At 42.9% G+C, this 18,361-nt stretch overlaps 1 protein-coding gene across 50 annotated transcripts in view; it reads left to right on the top strand.

Moving 5' to 3' along the window:
- LOC110495607 (leucine-rich repeat flightless-interacting protein 2) overlaps positions 1-17,568 on the top strand; it is a 46,459-nt gene extending 28,891 nt beyond the window's left edge. For 11 of the 50 annotated variants that reach the window (XM_090239728.1, XM_090239726.1, XM_090239722.1 and 8 more), the window contains 8 exons: positions 1,702-1,779; positions 7,583-7,618; positions 7,733-7,858; positions 8,108-8,371; positions 8,619-8,711; positions 9,008-9,103; positions 9,269-9,407; positions 9,869-12,064. In XM_090239728.1, coding sequence (XP_090095854.1) covers positions 1,702-1,779; positions 7,583-7,618; positions 7,733-7,858; positions 8,108-8,371; positions 8,619-8,711; positions 9,008-9,103; positions 9,269-9,407; positions 9,869-11,907 — 2,871 coding nt within the window. In that variant the 3' untranslated portion in view covers positions 11,908-12,064. Of the gene's footprint in view, positions 1-1,701; positions 1,780-7,582; positions 7,619-7,732; positions 7,859-8,107; positions 8,372-8,618; positions 8,712-9,007; positions 9,104-9,268; positions 9,408-9,868; positions 12,065-14,911; positions 15,077-15,232; positions 15,313-15,554; positions 15,660-15,839 lie in introns of those variants that run through there. The other 39 variants (XM_090239744.1, XM_090239739.1, XM_090239751.1 and 36 more) reach the window with 11 other exon arrangements.
- The last annotated feature ends 793 nt before the right edge of the window (positions 17,569-18,361 follow it).

Raw genomic sequence — 18,361 nt, 5'->3', positions numbered from 1 at the left:
CCATGTTTTCAGTTAGCTGTATTCCACCAATAACCATCCTGAATTATCTTACAGTGCGTCTTGTGTGTCGATGACCTTTACAAACACTGTGCCAAGTCACAGTTTAATTGTGACTTTGTTGCGTGGGGTTTGCAGTATGTCTAGAATGGTGGAGTCTAGAGTGGAGCGTACACGTGGAATTGTATGTGTCTGGGTTTTGATGTGTGGGAGGGTTGTCTTTGGTCTAACAGGGCCTGGTTGACTTGTCTATCAATGTATTCCCTTGTCTCTTCAGCTCTGTCTGTCCCCGCTTCAGCTCTGTCCCTGCTTCAGCTCTGTCTGTCCCTGCTTCAGCTCTGTCCCTGTTTCAGCTCTGTCCCTGTTTCAGCTCTGTCTGTCCCTGTTTCAGCTCTGTCTGTCCCTGCTTCTGCTCTGTCTGTCCCTGTTTCAGCTCTGTCTGTCCCTGCTTCTGCTCTGTCTGTCCCTGTTTCAGCTCTGTCTGTCCCTGCTTCTGCTCTGTCTGTCCCTGTTTCAGCTCTGTCTCCCTGCTTCAGCTCTGTCTGTCCCTGTTTCAGCTCTGTCCCTGTTTCAGCTCTGTCTGTCCCTGCTTCAGCTCTGTCTGTCCCTGCTTCAGCTCTGTCCCTGCTTCAGCTCTGTCTGTCCCTGCTTCAGCTCTGTCCCTGCTTCAGCTCTGTCTGTCCCTGTTTCAGCTCTGTCTGTCCCTGCTTCTGCTCTGTCTCTCCCTGTTTCAGCTCTGTCTCTCCCTGCTTCAGCTCTGTCTGTCCCTGTTTCAGCTCTGTCCCTGTTTCAGCTGTCTGTCCCTGCTTCAGCTCTGTCTCTCCCTGCTTCAGCTCTGTCTGTCCCTGATTCAGCTCTGTCTGTCCCTGCTTCAGCTCTGTCTGTCCCTGTTTCAGCTCTGTCTGTCCCTGCTTCAGCTCTGTCTGTCCCTGTTTCAGCTCTGTCTGTCCCTGTTTCAGCTCTGTCTGTCCCTGCTTCAGCTCTGTCCCTGCTTCAGCTCTGTCTGTCCCTGCTTCTGCTCTGTCTCTCCCTGTTTCAGCTCTGTCTCTCCCTGCTTCAGCTCTGTCTCTCCCTGCTTCAGCTCTGTCTGTCCCTGTTTCAGCTCTGTCCCTGTTTCAGCTCTGTCTGTCCCTGCTTCAGCTCTGTCTCTCCCTGCTTCAGCTCTGTCTGTCCCTGCTTCAGCTCTGTCTGTCCCTGCTTCAGCTCTGTCTGTCCCTGCTTCAGCTCTGTCTGTCCCTGCTTCTGCTCTGTCTGTCCCTGTTTCAGCTCTGTCTGTCCCTGTTTCAGCTCTGTCTCTCCCTGCTTCAGCTCTGTCTGTCCCTGTTTCAGCTCTGTCCCTGTTTCAGCTCTGTCTGTCCCTGCTTCAGCTCTGTCTGTCCCTGTTTCAGCTCTGTCTGTCCCTGTTTCAGCTCTGTCTCTCCCTGTTTCAGCTCTGTCTCTCCCTGCTTCAGCTCTGTCTGTCCCTGTTTCAGCTCTGTCCCTGTTTCAGCTCTGTCTGTCCCTGCTTCAGCTCTGTCTGTCCCTGTTTCAGCTCTGTCTGTCCCTGCTTCAGCTCTGTCTGTCCCTGCTTCAGCTCTGTCTCTCCCTGCTTCAGCTCTGTCTCTCCCTGCTTGCTGACTGACAAACTCTGTGACTAACATCTCTCTCTCTCTCTTTTTCATTTCCTTCTCTTTTCCTATTTTATCCATCTTCTTTTTGTGCCAGCCTTCAGACTACAGTGGTTTTCTGGGCTCCAACTCTCGGGCCTCGTCCAGGGCCAGCTCTGCCCGTGCCAGCCCAGTGGTGAGCTCTCTTCATTGGTCACTCCCTCTAACCCGCAGCCTTCTTTAGGCCTAGTCCTTACATCCTTTTCTCCGTTCTCTATTCTGTTAAATGCCCACTTATTATCATCCCAATGAAGAGTGCATTGTCCAGAGAACTGAACTCTATGGTCCTGTCCTGTGTGTCCTCTGCACCAAGGTAATGCTCATAGACAGCTGACAGTGCTCAGGTCCCTTATGCCCCCTGGTGGACATTACAAAGACTGCAGCTTTGGTACAAGCAAAGAATATATGGTCCCGACCTGGCCAATGTGAGGTGGGCCTCTGTGTGGACGCATTGATGTGTGGGTGACACTGACAACTAACATGCAGCCTGGACTGGAGTGGATATGATATGACTAACTCTGTAGTGTCCAGTGATATGATTAACTGTAGTGTCCAGTGATATGACTAACTCTGTAGAGTCCAGTGGATATGATATGACTAACTCTGTAGTGTCCAGTGATATGACTAACTCTGTAGAGTCCAGTGGATATGATATGACTAACTCTGTAGTGTCCAGTGGATATGATATGAGTAACTCTGTAGTGTCCAGTGGATATGATATGAGTAACTCTGTAGTGTCCAGTGGATATGATATGACTAACTCTGTAGTGTCCAGTGGATATGATATGACTAACTCTGTAGAGTCCAGTGGATATAATATGAGTAAGTCTGTAGTGTCCAGTGGATATGATATGAGTAACTCTGTAGTGTCCAGTGGATATGATATGACTAACTCTGTAGAGTCCAGTGGATATAATATGAGTAACTCTGTAGTGTCCAGTAGATATAATGAGTAAGTCTGTAGTGTCCAGTGGATATGATAAGATTAACTCTGTAGTGTCCAGTGGATATAATATGAGTAACTCTGTAGTGTCCAGTGGATATAATATGAGTAACTCTGTAGTGTTCAGTAGATATAATGAGTAAGTCTGTAGTGTCCAGTGGATATGATATGAGTAAGTCTGTAGTGTTCAGTAGATATGATAAGATTAACTCTGTAGTGTCCAGTGGATATAATATGAGTAACTCTGTAGTGTTCAGTGGATATAATATGAGTAACTCTGTAGTGTCCAGTGGATATGAGTAACTCTGTAGAGTCCAGTGGATATAATATGAGTAAGTCTGTAGTGTCCAGTGGATATAATATGAGTAACTCTGTAGTGTCCAGTGGATATGAGTAAGTCTGTAGTGTCCAGTGGATATGATATGAGTAAGTCTGTAGTGTCCAGTGGATATAATATGACTAACTCTGTAGAGTCCAGTAGATATAATATGAGTAAGTCTGTAGTGTCCAGTAGATATAATATGAGTAACTCTGTAGTGTCCAGTGGATATAATATGAGTAAGTCTGTAGTGTCCAGTGGATAAAACTAACTCTGTAGTGTCCAGTGGATATGATATGACTAACTCTGTAGAGTCCAGTGGATATGATATGAGTAACTCTGTAGAGTCCAGTGGATATGATATGAGTAACTCTGTAGTGTCCAGTGGATATGATATGAGTAACTCTGTAGAGTCCAGTGGATATGATATGAGTAACTCTGTAGTGTCCAGTGGATATGATATGAGTAACTCTGTAGAGTCCAGTGGATATGATATGAGTAACTCTGTAGTGTCCAGTGGATATAATATGAGTAAGTCTGTAGTGTCCAGTGGATATGATAAGATTAACTCTGTAGTGTCCAGTGGATATGATATGAGTAACTCTGTAGTGTCCAGTGGATATAATATGAGTAAGTCTGTAGTGTCCAGTGGATATGAGTAACTCTGTATTGTCCAGTGGATATAATATGAGTAAGTCTGTAGTGTCCAGTGGATATAATATGAGTAACTCTGTAGTGTCCAGTGGATATAATATGAGTAACTCTGTAGTGTCCAGTGGATATGATATGAGTAACTCTGTAGTGTCCAGTGGATATAATATGAGTAAGTCTGTAGTGTCCAGTGGATATAATATGAGTAAGTCTGTAGTGTCCAGTGGATATGATATGAGTAAGTCTGTAGTGTCCAGTGGATATAATATGAGTAAGTCTGTAGTGTCCAGTAGATATAATATGAGTAAGTCTGTAGTGTCCAGTGGATATGATATGAGTAACTCTGTAGTGTCCAGTGGATATGATATGAGTAACTCTGTAGTGTCCAGTGGATATAATATGAGTACGTCTGTAGTGTCCAGTGGATATGATATGAGTAACTCTGTAGTGTCCAGTGGATATAATATGAGTAAGTCTGTAGTGTCCAGTGGATATGATATGAGTAACTCTGTAGTGTTCAGTAGATATAATGAGTAAGTCTGTAGTGTCCAGTGGATATGATATGAGTAAGTCTGTAGTGTTCAGTAGATATGATAAGATTAACTCTGTAGTGTCCAGTGGATATAATATGAGTAACTCTGTAGTGTTCAGTAGATATAATGAGTAAGTCTGTAGTGTCCAGTGGATATGATAAGATTAACTCTGTAGTGTCCAGTGGATATAATATGAGTACGTCTGTAGTGTCCAGTGGATATGATATGAGTAACTCTGTAGTGTCCAGTGGATATAATATGAGTAAGTCTGTAGTGTCCAGTGGATATGATATGAGTAACTCTGTAGTGTCCAGTGGATATGATATGAGTAACTCTGTAGTGTCCAGTGGATATGATATGAGTAACTCTGTAGTGTCCAGTGGATATGATATGAGTAACTCTGTAGTGTCCAGTGGATATGATATGAGTAACTCTGTAGTGTCCAGTGGATATAATATGAGTAACTCTGTAGTGTCCAGTGGATATAATATGAGTAACTCTGTAGTGTCCAGTGGATATGATATGAGTAACTCTGTAGTGTCCAGTGGATATAATATGAGTAAGTCTGTAGTGTCCAGTGGATATGATATGAGTAACTCTGTAGTGTCCAGTGGATATGATATGAGTAACTCTGTAGTGTTCAGTAGATATAATGAGTAAGTCTGTAGTGTCCAGTGGATATGATATGAGTAACTCTGTAGTGTCCAGTGGATATGATATGAGTAACTCTGTAGTGTTCAGTAGATATAATGAGTAAGTATGTAGTGTCCAGTGGATATGATATGTGTAACTCTGTAGTGTCCAGTGGATATAATATGAGTAAGTCTGTAGTGTCCAGTGGATATAATATGATTAACTCTGTAGTGTCCAGTGGATATAATATGAGTAAGTCTGTAGTGTCCAGTGGATATAATATGAGTAAGTCTGTAGTGTCCAGTGGATATAATATGAGTAAGTCTGTAGTGTCCAGTGGATATAATATGAGTAAGTCTGTAGTGTCCAGTGGATATAATATGAGTAAGTCTGTAGTGTCCAGTGGATATAATATGAGGAAGTCTGTAGTGTCCAGTGGATATAATATGAGTAAGTCTGTAGTGTCCAGTGGATATAATATGAGTAAGTCTGTAGTGTCCAGTGGATATAATATGAGTAAGTCTGTAGTGTCCAGTGGATATAATATGAGTAAGTCTGTAGTGTCCAGTAGATATAATATGAGTAAGTCTGTAGTGTCCAGTGGATATAATATGAGTAAGTCTGTAGTGTCCAGTGGATATAATATGAGTAAGTCTGTAGTGTCCAGTAGATATAATATGAGTAACTCTGTAGTGTCCAGTGGATATAATATGAGTAAGTCTGTAGTGTCCAGTAGATATAATATGAGTAAGTCTGTAGTGTCCAGTGGATATAATATGAGTAAGTCTGTAGTGTCCAGTAGATATAATATGAGTAAGTCTGTAGTGTCCAGTGGATATGAGTAACTCTGTAGTGTCCAGTGGATATAATATGAGTAAGTCTGTAGTGTCCAGTGGATATGAGTAACTCTGTAGTGTCCAGTGGATATAATATGAGTAAGTCTGTAGTGTCCAGTAGATATAATATGAGTAACTCTGTAGTTTCCAGTGGATATGATATGAGTAAGTCTGTAGTGTCCATTAGATATAATATGAGTAACTCTGTAGTGTCCAGTGGATATGATATGAGTAAGTCTGTAGTGTCCAGTAGATATAATATGAGTAACTCTGTAGTGTCCAGTGGATATAATATGAGTAAGTCTGCAGTGTCCAGTGGATATAATATGAGTAAGTCTGTAGTGTCCAGTGGATATAATATGAGTAAGTCTGTAGTGTCCAGTGGATATAATATGAGTAAGTCTGTAGTGTCCAGTAGATATAATATGAGTAAGTCTGTAGTGTCCAGTGGATATAATATGAGTAAGTCTGTAGTGTCCAGTGGATATAATATGAGTAAGTCTGTAGTGTCCAGTAGATATAATATGAGTAACTCTGTAGTGTCCAGTGGATATAATATGAGTAAGTCTGTAGTGTCCAGTAGATATAATATGAGTAAGTCTGTAGTGTCCAGTGGATATAATATGAGTAAGTCTGTAGTGTCCAGTAGATATAATATGAGTAAGTCTGTAGTGTCCAGTGGATATGAGTAACTCTGTAGTGTCCAGTGGATATAATATGAGTAAGTCTGTAGTGTCCAGTGGATATGAGTAACTCTGTAGTGTCCAGTGGATATAATATGAGTAAGTCTGTAGTGTCCAGTAGATATAATATGAGTAACTCTGTAGTGTCCAGTGGATATGATATGAGTAAGTCTGTAGTGTCCATTAGATATAATATGAGTAACTCTGTAGTGTCCAGTGGATATGATATGAGTAAGTCTGTAGTGTCCAGTAGATATAATATGAGTAACTCTGTAGTGTCCAGTGGATATAATATGAGTAAGTCTGCAGTGTCCAGTGGATATAATATGAGTAAGTCTGTAGTGTCCAGTGGATATAATATGAGTAAGTCTGTAGTGTCCAGTGGATATAATATGAGTAAGTCTGTAGTGTCCAGTAGATATAATATGAGTAAGTCTGTAGTGTCCAGTGGTTCCGTGGCTCAGAATCAGATGGTGATCCAGAGAGGGTTAAGCATGACTCTATGATGCTTGTTGTGATGCAGTGTGTGGATATACAGAGACGGTGTCACGCCCTGGCCTTAGTATTTTCTTTATTATTTTGGTCAGGCCAGAGTGTGACATGGGTATTTATGTGGTGTGTTTTGTCTATGGGTTTGTTGTAGGTAATGGGATTGTGGTTTAGTGAAGTAGTCTAGGTAAGTTTATGGCACTCTCCCTGGGTCGACCGCCCACCTGTCTATTTCCTCCCAAGTCGTATAGTCCTGACTTCGCTGTTCCTGCTGCCGCCACTGTCACCACGCTGCTTGGTCCTGTTCTGGTGGGTGATTCTGTTACGGTTTTCTTCTGTTGAAAGAGAGGAGGACCAAAATGCAGCGTTGTTATCTTTATACATCTTTAATAAAAGATGAAAAATGAACAATATACAAAACAAGAAACCGAAACAGCCCTATCTGGTGGAACAAACACAGAGACAGGAACAATCACCCACGAAACACTCAAAGAATATGGTTGCCTAGAGTGGTTCTCAAGCAGAGGCAGGTGTTTATCATTGTCTCTGATTGGGAACCATATTTAGGCAGCCATAGACTTACCTAGACTACTTCACTAAACCACAATCCCATAACCTACAAAAAAAACCTAGACAAACCACACCACATAAATACCCATGTCACACCCTGGCCTGACCAAAATAATAAAGAAAAACACAAAATACTAAGACCAGGGCGTGACAGACGGATACAGTATGGGCATGGCCTGGATTTACGGTGTGTCAATCAACTACATTTGTGACATTGTAAATATGTGTATCTCCTCTCCTTATCCTCTCCTAAGAGTAACCAAGTTGTTTTACCCTCTACAGGTGGAGGAGAGATCAGACAGGGACTTCCTGGAAAAGGTACGGGTCACACACCTGATCTGAAACTCTAGCTTTTAATCTATTAAAGATGAAGTAGGGAATATGACTGTTGTGAAACAGCCTTCAAGACGGCCCTGTCCTGTTTCCTCCCAGGGTTCCAGGACTGCCTCTACCCTCTCAGCAGCCACTCTAGCATCGCTGGGAGGTCCCTCCTCTCGCAGAGGCAGCTGTGACACCTCTATCTCAGTAGAGACAGAGGCCTCCATTCGAGAGATAAAGGTAGGACCATAGAGAGACTTCTGTGAGTAGGACCATACGGTATATCTGGGAAAGAGATCTAACGTCCATGTTTTTACAATTCATTTGTTGACTCCAGAAACACTTCTGATTATTACAGTAACTATTCCACGGTTGAAGACGAACAACGTCTGCGTAGTTGTTTTTGAGATATTAACTGCTTAACTGTTTTGCTTTGTTTCTCCCCTGACCTCTCACCCCTCCACTGTCCTCCATTTTGTCTCTCAACAGGACTCCCTGGTGGAGTCTGAGGAGAAGTACCGTAAGGCCATGGTGTCCAACGCCCAGCTACACAACGAGAAGTCCAACCTCATGTACCAGGTGGACACGCTGAAGGACTCGCTCATTGAGCTGGAGGAGCAGCTGTACGAGTCTAAACGAGAGTACAACGACAAGGCCAAGGAGTTTGAGAGGGAGAGGCACGCCCACAGTGTTCTGCAGCGCCAGTTTAACGAGATGAGAGAGACGCTGAAACAGAGTGAAGAACTGTTAACCGTGAGTACTCAGGTCATCGCAAAGACTTCCTGCTAACAACAATACGGTAACAAAAACAGTACTTCCACTCAGAACATCACACTAACATAGATCTAACTTAGGTCTCTTGCTAAACTTGCTGTAGTCTCTTTTCCTGCTGCAAACTCTCTGCATGCTGATTGTCCCTCCCTTCTCCTCTGTCCCTTCTCCTCTGTCCCTTCTCCTCTGTCCCTTCTTCTCCTCCATCTTGCTTTCGTCCCGTGGCCAGGAGGTGGGCCAGCTCCGTCTCAAACGGGACAGCTGTGTTAGGGAGATCTCCGACCTGCAGGAGACCCTCGGATGGAAGGAGAAAAAGATTGGGGTACGCTCGCGGAATAGGGGGTGAACCCCAAACCGCTAGCCGGATCATTGTTCCAGGACGTTCTACAGAAAACGCTTCCATTCCTCTGTCAGCTACTCAAGTTTAACGCTCCAAACTAACCAAGACATTTTCACTGTATCTCTTTTTTCCCCTCAATGCTTCTCTCTTCCTTTACTGTGTTTATCCTTCCCTTCTTTACCCACTCTTCCTCCTCCTCCTCCTCCCACTCCTCCTCCTCCTCCTCTTCCTCCTCCTCCTCCTCCTCCCCCTGCTGCTGCTGCTTGGGTATGGCTCAGGCCTTAGAGAGGCAGAGGGAATTCTCAGACGCCGGCGTGCGGGATGAGCGGGATAAGCTCAGGGATCAGGTGGTCCACCTCAAAGACACTCTGAAGGTACAGCACCTTGAAGTCCTGCCGAGGGAAGGTTTCCTCATCATGACTTCCAAGAGGGCCTCCGTGCACATGTCAGCAAACACTAGAACAATAGGAAGTTCTAATGGGAAAAATACTTTCTGAAAGATTATTCAGCTTTATTTGACTCGTTCTCTCCTAAATCAGAAACATGGGATAGTGCTGTCACCTGAAGTAACCACCAATGGGGATGCAGGACAGATGATTGACGGGCCTTGCAGTGCAGACTCTACCTCCCGATTGGCTCAGGAGTCCCAGCCATCTCATGGTGGGGAGAGCATGCTTGGTAAGAAAATAACCCACCGTTGCAGTTGCTCATATCTGATCTCTGCTTATTTACCACCATCCTACTCGAATCATGTTGAATGATATTGTGCAGTCATGTGTTTTATTTCACTTGTCTTCTGTCATTCGGATGAATCACCGTTAGAAATGTCAGGGCTATGTTTGTGTTGCATGATGGGATACAAAACGATAATGGTTGACTTTCTTTTTCTTTTTTTCTGACGTCATTGTTTTGTACTATTGTCCTCCGTGGGAGTATCATTATAATGTTAATTCATCCTGTTGAGTCAGTTGCTGATTCTGCATTCTAATTCAGCCGGGATCAAGGCCTTGATTCTATTCTCTACAAATGTCTCCAAATGAATTCCCCTCCAGCAATCATTGAATTTCCGTGCTTGCACTGTCAGACGTTGAAGAATGACCTGTGTCTGGCCCTCCAATCTATTCCCTGTGATCTTCCAGGCGAAGCACCAGAGATGCAGTTGGACCATGGCGAGGTGAGGACACCAGGGGGAGGCAGACTTCTACATGAGGCTGACAACTACTCACATGACCAGGAGAGGGCACTACTGGAGATAGAATCTTCGGACAAGTTGAACCAAGACAAGTTGAGTGACAGCCTGCAGCAACAAACAGACACTGAAGCAGAGCAGTCCAAGTACTGTGACCAAGAGACCCAGGTGGATGTTGCTGTACCTGAAGAAGCCATTTTGGTGCATTTTGGTGACAAAGAGACTCAGATTGAATATGAAGTAGAGAAACCCCAATACTGCGACACAGAAACTCTGGTGGAACCTGCTGAACTTGAAGGAGCCATTTTGGTTCAAAAGGAATATACAGATGGTGGCAGTGACAATGGAGAGGGGTTGAATCAAAGAGGATTTGAACCAGAATCCCAGGAACAGGCAGAGAATGAGGAAAACAGTGGAGAAAGTAACCAGGAAGCTGTACCAGTAAGCGGTGGCACTGACGGACAATGTGAGGAAATCACAAACCTTGAGAAAGGACGGGAAAACACAGAGCTTCTCACAGCTGTGTCTACTGAAGAACAGGACATCTCTGGTCCAACTCTCTGTGATGAGACAGAGGCGACTCTTAGTCAAATCCAAAGTGAACCTCAAAGTGACCTGCAAGGAGAGAACACCCAGGAGTATGATCCTGGGACTAAAGGTCAAGTCATTCCAGAAAACTCAAGGATCACGGAATCTGAGATGATTAAGACGATTCTGAGGATTTCTGTATGTCTAGGGGAGGCAAAGACCAGCCCAAATCAGATCTCTCAGGGATCATTAAAGAAAACAGAAACAATAGGGATGGAGATGAAGAATAATCCAGGGCATCCTGCAGAGCATCAGGCAGAGACTGGCCAAGTAACATCTACTGGAACATCTGCTATCTCATCTACAGTCTCTATTGAACTGTTTATCTCTGAATGTCCTGGCGAGGTTGGAATCAAGACAGATCCACTCATAATAAACACTTTAAGTGAATTTGAGAAAGATACACAGAATTCTCTAGAACTTCAGCAACATAAGAATGATCATTTCAGTACAGAAAGCTCTGTGGAAACTGTGCCAAAGATCACAGACTCTGACGGACAGAAATTATCTGAGAGGGTTGAAGAGCTGGAGTCGAGTTCAGTGGAGAGCAAGCCAGATCAGATTTGGCAGAAATCTGTATGTGGCATGAAGGAAGATGAACCAAATACTAAAGAGCTTCAGGCAAAGGAGCCCCCATCCACTATCTCTGACAAAACGGTTACACCTATCATAACAGAGGAGGGGAAGACTAGACTAGACCAACAGGTGATCCCTGATTTACCAGAGAGGCTAGAGACCAGCTTAGAAAATACCTTACCAGGAGTTCAAGGTGATCAGAAGATGGATGTAGCAGAATCAAGGGAGAAACAAGGGTGTATCTGTAAATGTACATGTAAACAATCTCAGAGTGATCCAGTACTGACGGAGAACTCACTGGATGTAGCTCTAACTCAGAGGAGCAGCGACTCTAGTGGAGAGGTTATCTCAGACAGGACAGAGGAGGTAGAGCCCAGCCCAGACAGGATCCAATCAGAATCACCCAGTCGTGTAGAGAGAGAAGAATGGTGCATCATTGAGGAGAACATCTATGAGGAGAATCTCCAGCAGGAAGCCATTCAGGAGGAGCAACAGACAGAACAGGGGGAGGCTTCAACAAGTTCACCAGCAGGGGGAGACAATGAGTTAAACGATGGGGCCTCCGCTGGACATATAGACAGTTGTGAAGAAGCCGTTCTACTTGTGAAAGAGGAGGAAACCTATCTACCTGTAGAAGAAGAGCACATCAGCTCCTCACCCGGACCCTCGGCACTTGGCCAAGAGATACAGCCATTACCCGAGGCGGTGGAGGAGGGGAGAGAGCGCCCCCCAGTGGAAGAAGCCCAGAAACAGGAGAGCGGTGTAAGAAAGGGACAAAGGGGCAATAGGAAGGGCAAGGGCAAAGATCCTTGCAAAGTAAACTAGTTGATGATCACTCTAGTCTCAAAGTGTTATTTGATGTGTAATAGACTACTGACTGGGGTTGCAGCCAGTCTCTGTGGGTTTCTTTGTTTTACTCAAAGGAATTACATGTTTTATTTAATGACTTATTTAGTGCCTTGAATAAATGGACCATGTTGAAGAGCGATTGGTTTTGTTTTATTTTGCACTATTGCATACTGATTTCTGGCTTCCATAAAACCTCACCAAGCTTCCATTCATGCACAGCGGGTAGGATTATATTACACAACAACAATTCTGTATTGTTCATCTGTCAGGTTTTTACATGCAACATACTAGATAACAATTACATGATTAAATAGGTAATAAGTGGGAGAATATATCAATCCCATGACATGTTATCTCCACTCATTTGTATGTGTCAGCTGTTTAAAACTCTTTTCATCCATACTCACAGTCCCTCCAACACACTGTACAGTATTTCAGCGGTAAGCGACTGTGTCCATATTCTCAGGTTTTCAATGAACTGCAGATTGTGATCATTTGGGTGAAATGTTTTATTATTGCAATGAAGTATATAGTGTCTATTTATACAGTCCCAGTCAAAAGTTTGGACACACCTACTCATTCCAGGGGTTTTCTTTCTACTATTTTCTACATTTTTAAATAATAGTGAAGACATCACAACTATGAAATAACACGTGTATGAATCGTGTCGTAAAAAAGTGTTCAACAAATCAACATATTGTTTATATTTGAGATTCTTCAAAGTAGCCACTCTTTGAATTGATGACGGCTTTGCACACTCTTGGCATTCTCTCAACCAGCTTCATGAGGTTGTCACCTGGAATGCATTTAAATGAACAGGTGTGCCTTGTTAAAAGTTAATTTGTGGAATTTCTTTCCTTCTTAATGCGTTTGAGTTAATCAGTTGTGTTTTGACAAGGTAGGGGTGGTGTACAGAAGATAGTCCTATTTGGTTAAAGACCAAATCGATATTATGGCAAGAACAGTTCAAATAAGCTAAGAGAAATGACAGTCCATCATTACTTTAGGACATGAAGGTCAGTCAATCCATAACATTTCAAGAAGGTTTTACATTTACTCAAGTGCAGTCACAAAAACCATCAAGCTCTATGATGAAACTGGCTCTCATGAGGACCACCACAGGAAAGGCAGACGCAGAGGATTTTTTTTATTTGACCTTTCTTTAACTAACTATGAACAAATTCTTATTTTCAACGACAGCCTAGGAATAGTGGGTTAACTGCCTTGTTCAGGGGCAGAATGACAGATTTTTACCTTGTCAGCTCAGGGATTTGATCTTGCAACCTTTTGGTTACAAGTCCAACACTCTAACCACTAGGCTATCTGCCACCCCAAGAGTAAGCTCATTAGAGTTACCAGACTCAGAAATTGCAGCCCAAATAGATTCTTCACAGATTTCAAGTAACAGACACACCTCAACATCAAATGTTCAGAGGAGACTGCGTGAATCAGGCCTTCATGGTTGAATTGCTGCAAAGAAACCACTACTAAAGGACACCAATAATAAGAAGAGACCTGCCAAGAAAAAAGAGCAATGGACATTAGACCAGTGGAAATCTGTCCTTTGGTCTGATGAGTCCAAATTTGTGATTTTTTTTTGTTGTTGTTCCAACAGCAGTGTCTTTGTGAGACACAGAGTAGGTGAATGGATGATCTCCGTATGTGTGGTTCCCACCATGAAGCATGGAAGAGGGGGTGTGATGGTGCTTTGCTGGTGACACTGTCAGTGAATTATTTATAATTAAAGGCACACTTAACCAGCATGGCTACCACAGCATTCTGCAGCGATATGCCGTCCCATCTGGCTTGCACTTAGTGGGACTATCATTTGTTTTTCAAAAGGACAATGACCTAATACACACCTCCAGGCTGTGTAAGGGCTATTTTACAAAGGAGAGTGATGGAGTGTGCATCAGATGACCTAGCCTCCACCATCACCCGACCTCAACTCAATTGAAATGGTTTGGGATGAGTTGGACCGCAGTGAAGGAAAAGCAGCAACAAGTGCCCAGCATATGTGGGAACTCCTTCAAGGCTGCTGGAAAAGCATTCCTCATGAAGCTGGTTGAGAGAATGCCAAGAGTGTGCAAAGCTCTCATCAAGGCAAAGGGTGGCTACTTTGAAGAATCTAAAATCTATTTTGATTTGTTTAACACTTTTTTGGTCACTACATGATTCCATATGTGTTATTTCATAGTTTTTATGTCTTCACTATTATTCTACAGTGTAGAAAATAGTAAAAATAAAGAAAACCCCCTGAATGAGTAGGTGTGTCCAAACGTTTGACTAGTACTGTGTATATATATATATAAAAAACATCTGAGTAATTAAGTACAATGTGTTGTATGTATTAAAAAAATAATACAGATTAGAAACTAGAAAAACAAGGCTGTTAATTGAACTGTGTGGTAAATGTTGACGTACAAAACTACTCTATTACTGATCTCGACTACTCAAACTACTCTATTACTGATCTCGACTACTCAAACTACCCTATTACTGATCTCGACTACTCAAACTACTCTATTACTGATCTCAACTACTCAAACTACCCTATTACTGATCTCGACTACTCAAACTACTCTATTACTGATCTCGACTACTCAAACTACTCTATTACTGATCTCGACTACTCAAACTACTCTATTACTGATCTCGACTACTCAAACTACTCTATTACTGATCTCGACTACTCAAACTACTCTATTACTGATCTCGACTACTCAAACTACTCTATTACTGATCTCGACTACTCAAACTACTCTATTACTGATCTCGACTACTCAAACTACTCTATTACTGATCTCGACTACTCAAACTACCCTATTACTGATCTCGACTACTCAAACTACCCTATTACTGATCTCGACTACTCAAACTACTCTATTACTGATCTCGACTACTCAAACTACCCTTTTACTAACCAACTATTAGAATTTCATGCTGTTGATTCAAAGTCAGCTGTCTGTTTGTATTGCAGAAGTCAGACTGAGGAAAATAGTTGATGAGAGGGAGAGTTTAGCTGATCAGGTGAAGAGGCTGAAGTCTCAGCTGGAGGGGAAACAGAGGAACGGGACAGAGGGTTTGAGTCCTGAGGAGGACAGACTTGAGAACGGCATGGACCCCCACATCCTCGACTTACAGAGTGAGTCACATTTCACCTTTACTAAGACAGATCTAGCCTTTTACCTGGCTGTCTCCCTAGTGTACTTTGTCAAGTGTGTAAGTGGAGTATACATTATGCAAACCTATACAACAATATTTGACTCACATCCTTCTATCTTTATTTCTTCTTCTACAGGGGATGCCAACCGGCAAATCAGTGACCTCAAGTTTAAACTGGTGAAATCAGAACAGGAAGTCACAGCCCTGGAACAGAATGTAAGTACCGTTTTAGTTCCTAGACAGAGGAAGACATGTATGACTATATCCATGAAACACCTGACCAATCACGTGAGATAATAAGTAGTATCTTGTACAGTCTGGGTTGGAGACTTTTGACCATTTTCTCCACTAGGAGCTCCATGGAATATTAAGTAAGTAATGTGTTCAGTCTAGTATGAGGCACATCACATTTCAACCATCAATCCATTTATTCACCCCTTCATTTCTCTCTTGGCCAGATCATCCGGTTGGAGGGTCAGGTGACTCGTTACAAGTCGGCCTCTGAGAGCGCAGAGAAAGTAGAGGACGAGCTCAAAGTGGAGAAACGCAAGCTACAGAGAGAGGTAGGCTACTATAATGTCAGGTTTACAAAAACAGAATCACAGAACCCACAAGTCATTGGGTCATATCTAGTATGTCAAGCCCACATGTTTTGGTATCAAGTCTACACCAGGTATACGTTGTTGCCTTCAGGTTGCTTCTCCCGTCTCAAACTCTAAACCTTTTCTCTCCGTTCTCTCTAGCTGAGGTCTGCCCTGGACAGGATTGATGAGCTGGAGGCCAGTAACAGCCACCTGGCCAAGCGCCTGGAGAAGATGAAGGCTAATCGGAGCGCCCTATTGGCCCAGCAGTGATGTACTTATTGGTTGTCATGGCAATTTGCATCCATGGCCTCCCTATGACCTTTGATCTATCAGGCACTCTATTAAAACACACCCATAAAATTCAAACCAAGCGAGGACTTGCTGGAGCAAAAGCTTCAATGAAACATGTCCACACATATTGTAATCACAGATTCATTCAGTGTTGTGCCCATCTGTACAGTATATCCAGTGATTCACCAAGAGACACAGAGGGAACGTGTTACTGACCCTGAGAACACTCCTCACTGACTGTGACCGAGGCTGGACTTCTCAACTAACTGGTGAAGGGGGAATATTCTGCACAAACGAACAGCAAAGAGGACCTATCTCCTCCTATAGCTCTTAAGATGACCTATCCTCCTATAGCTCTTACGTCGCCCTGTGCCATGATTACCCCTAAAGCATTTCTTCCCAATCATTCATCTCTCTCTGTTCTCTGTAACACATGGCACTATCTCTCTGTGCTACTTGGGCTCCATGTCTGCTCCAGTAAGTTTATCCATCCACGGAGTTTATCCATCCACGGAGAGGAAGAAAGACTCAAAAGGAGTGTGTTTCATATATATTATTTTATTGTCAATATATTTTGAAGTGAAAATGCAATCTGCTCCCTCCTGTCCCCCAAGCCAAACTCTGATGTTAATGTGTAAGGTGATGTTTATTTTTAGTTGTGCATGTCTCCATAGGTATATGTCAAGTACATCAGATGGGTGGAAATACACGTGGCACAACATTAATTAAGCAATAAGGCCCGAGGAGGTGTGGTATATGGCCAACATACCACGGCTAAGAGCTATTTGTTGGCCATATATCACAAACCCCCGAGGTGCCTTATTGTTATTATTAACGGGTTACCAATGTAATTAGAGCAGTAAAAATACATGTTTTGTCATAACCGTGATATACAACGGCTGTCAGCCAATCAGCTTTCAGGGCTCGAACCAACCAGTTATAATCAGGATTGTCCTATACATCTCATTGTTTGTGCCACGTGATGAACAGTATAATGGTACTTGAGGAAAAATATCACCAGGTCTTAACGTCTGAAATACTATGTCCTCCCTTGAGCAATTTATACGACTCATTGGGGAAGGACAACTCGAACAATCAGTTGAATAATGTACTTCTACTGCAACAGTTTTGGAACCATTCAAATCGGCTGTCGCAGTAACACTTGCTGTAAATGTTCGACAATCTGACAAACCAGATCTCATGCAGATAAAACAAAACATCAGTTATATTCTGACATAACGGGAATGGTTCCCTTATTATCCTGTTCCTCAGTCTCAAGCATGTCATGCCTTATTGAGGGGGGGGGGGGGGGTATAGCATTGTTGTTCACTTGTGCTTTGGACATAACGTTTCCCTTCCTAACCCCTATACATTAGTTAAGCTCGGACATCTACTTTTTGGGGAAGTTCCAGCTGTTTACATGCTTTAAAACTATTATTTGTCCATGAATGAAGCTAATTGTAAACATTGTGCAATATTGAAAATGTCTTTGGGAAGGTGAGGCTGTATGGTCCTTGCTTTCCTTGAGAAATGTAAATGATGTTTGAGGTAGCATTGACAAGCACCACATTAAACTAATGCAAACTCTCTGCTAAAACGTTATTTGTCCATATGTGAATAGTTTGGTAAAAGATGCCAAACGCATTCATGATTTATGACAACCAGCAGAGGGAAGAAGCCTGATGCCGTGTCACATTATGGGATGCTGAAGAGAAACACGGTCCGTGTAAGGCAGAATTTCCTTCACTTTGGACATTCAGAACCTGACAGGGGAAAGTGTTTACACTGCCAGGTCTTTCTCCGTTGTGGTGCTGAGCATGACTTTGGCAGGAGCTGAGGAACTGAGTACCGGTGTTATAATACTGATGGTTTGTCCGGACTGATAGTTTCTAAAGTGGTGCCTAGAACGGTTCAGCTCCAACGAGTGGCAGCGTCGGGGACCACAGTTATTGAAAACTACCATTTTCTTATCCGAACCTTATTCTCAACTGCTGTGTTAATTATGTTGGGTAAATTCAGGTAGGTCCGTCAGTTTCGTTTTCCTCCATGAAGAAAACACTCGGCGGGACTCGTATTTGTTTTGTTTTCCTCCATTTAAGAAAACACTCGGCGGGACTTGTATTTGTTTTGTTTTCCTCCATTTAAGAAAACACTCGGCGGGACTCGTATTTGTTTTGTTTCCCTCCATTTAAGAAAACACTCGGCGGGACTCGTATTTGTTTTGTTTTCCTCCATTTAAGAGAATACTCGGCGGGACTCGTATTTGTTTTGTTTTCCTCCATTTAAGAGAATACTCGGCGGGACTCGTATTTGTTTTGTTTTCCTCCATTTAGAGAATACTCGGCGGGACTCGTATTTGTTTTGTTTTCCTCCATTTAGAGAATACTCGG

This window comes from Oncorhynchus mykiss, chromosome 7, assembly GCF_057628025.1.
Source record: "Oncorhynchus mykiss isolate SJ-2025 chromosome 7, ASM5762802v1, whole genome shotgun sequence".
NCBI lineage: Eukaryota > Metazoa > Chordata > Actinopteri > Salmoniformes > Salmonidae > Oncorhynchus > Oncorhynchus mykiss.
This window is presented reverse-complemented; position numbering and strand designations above follow the sequence as displayed.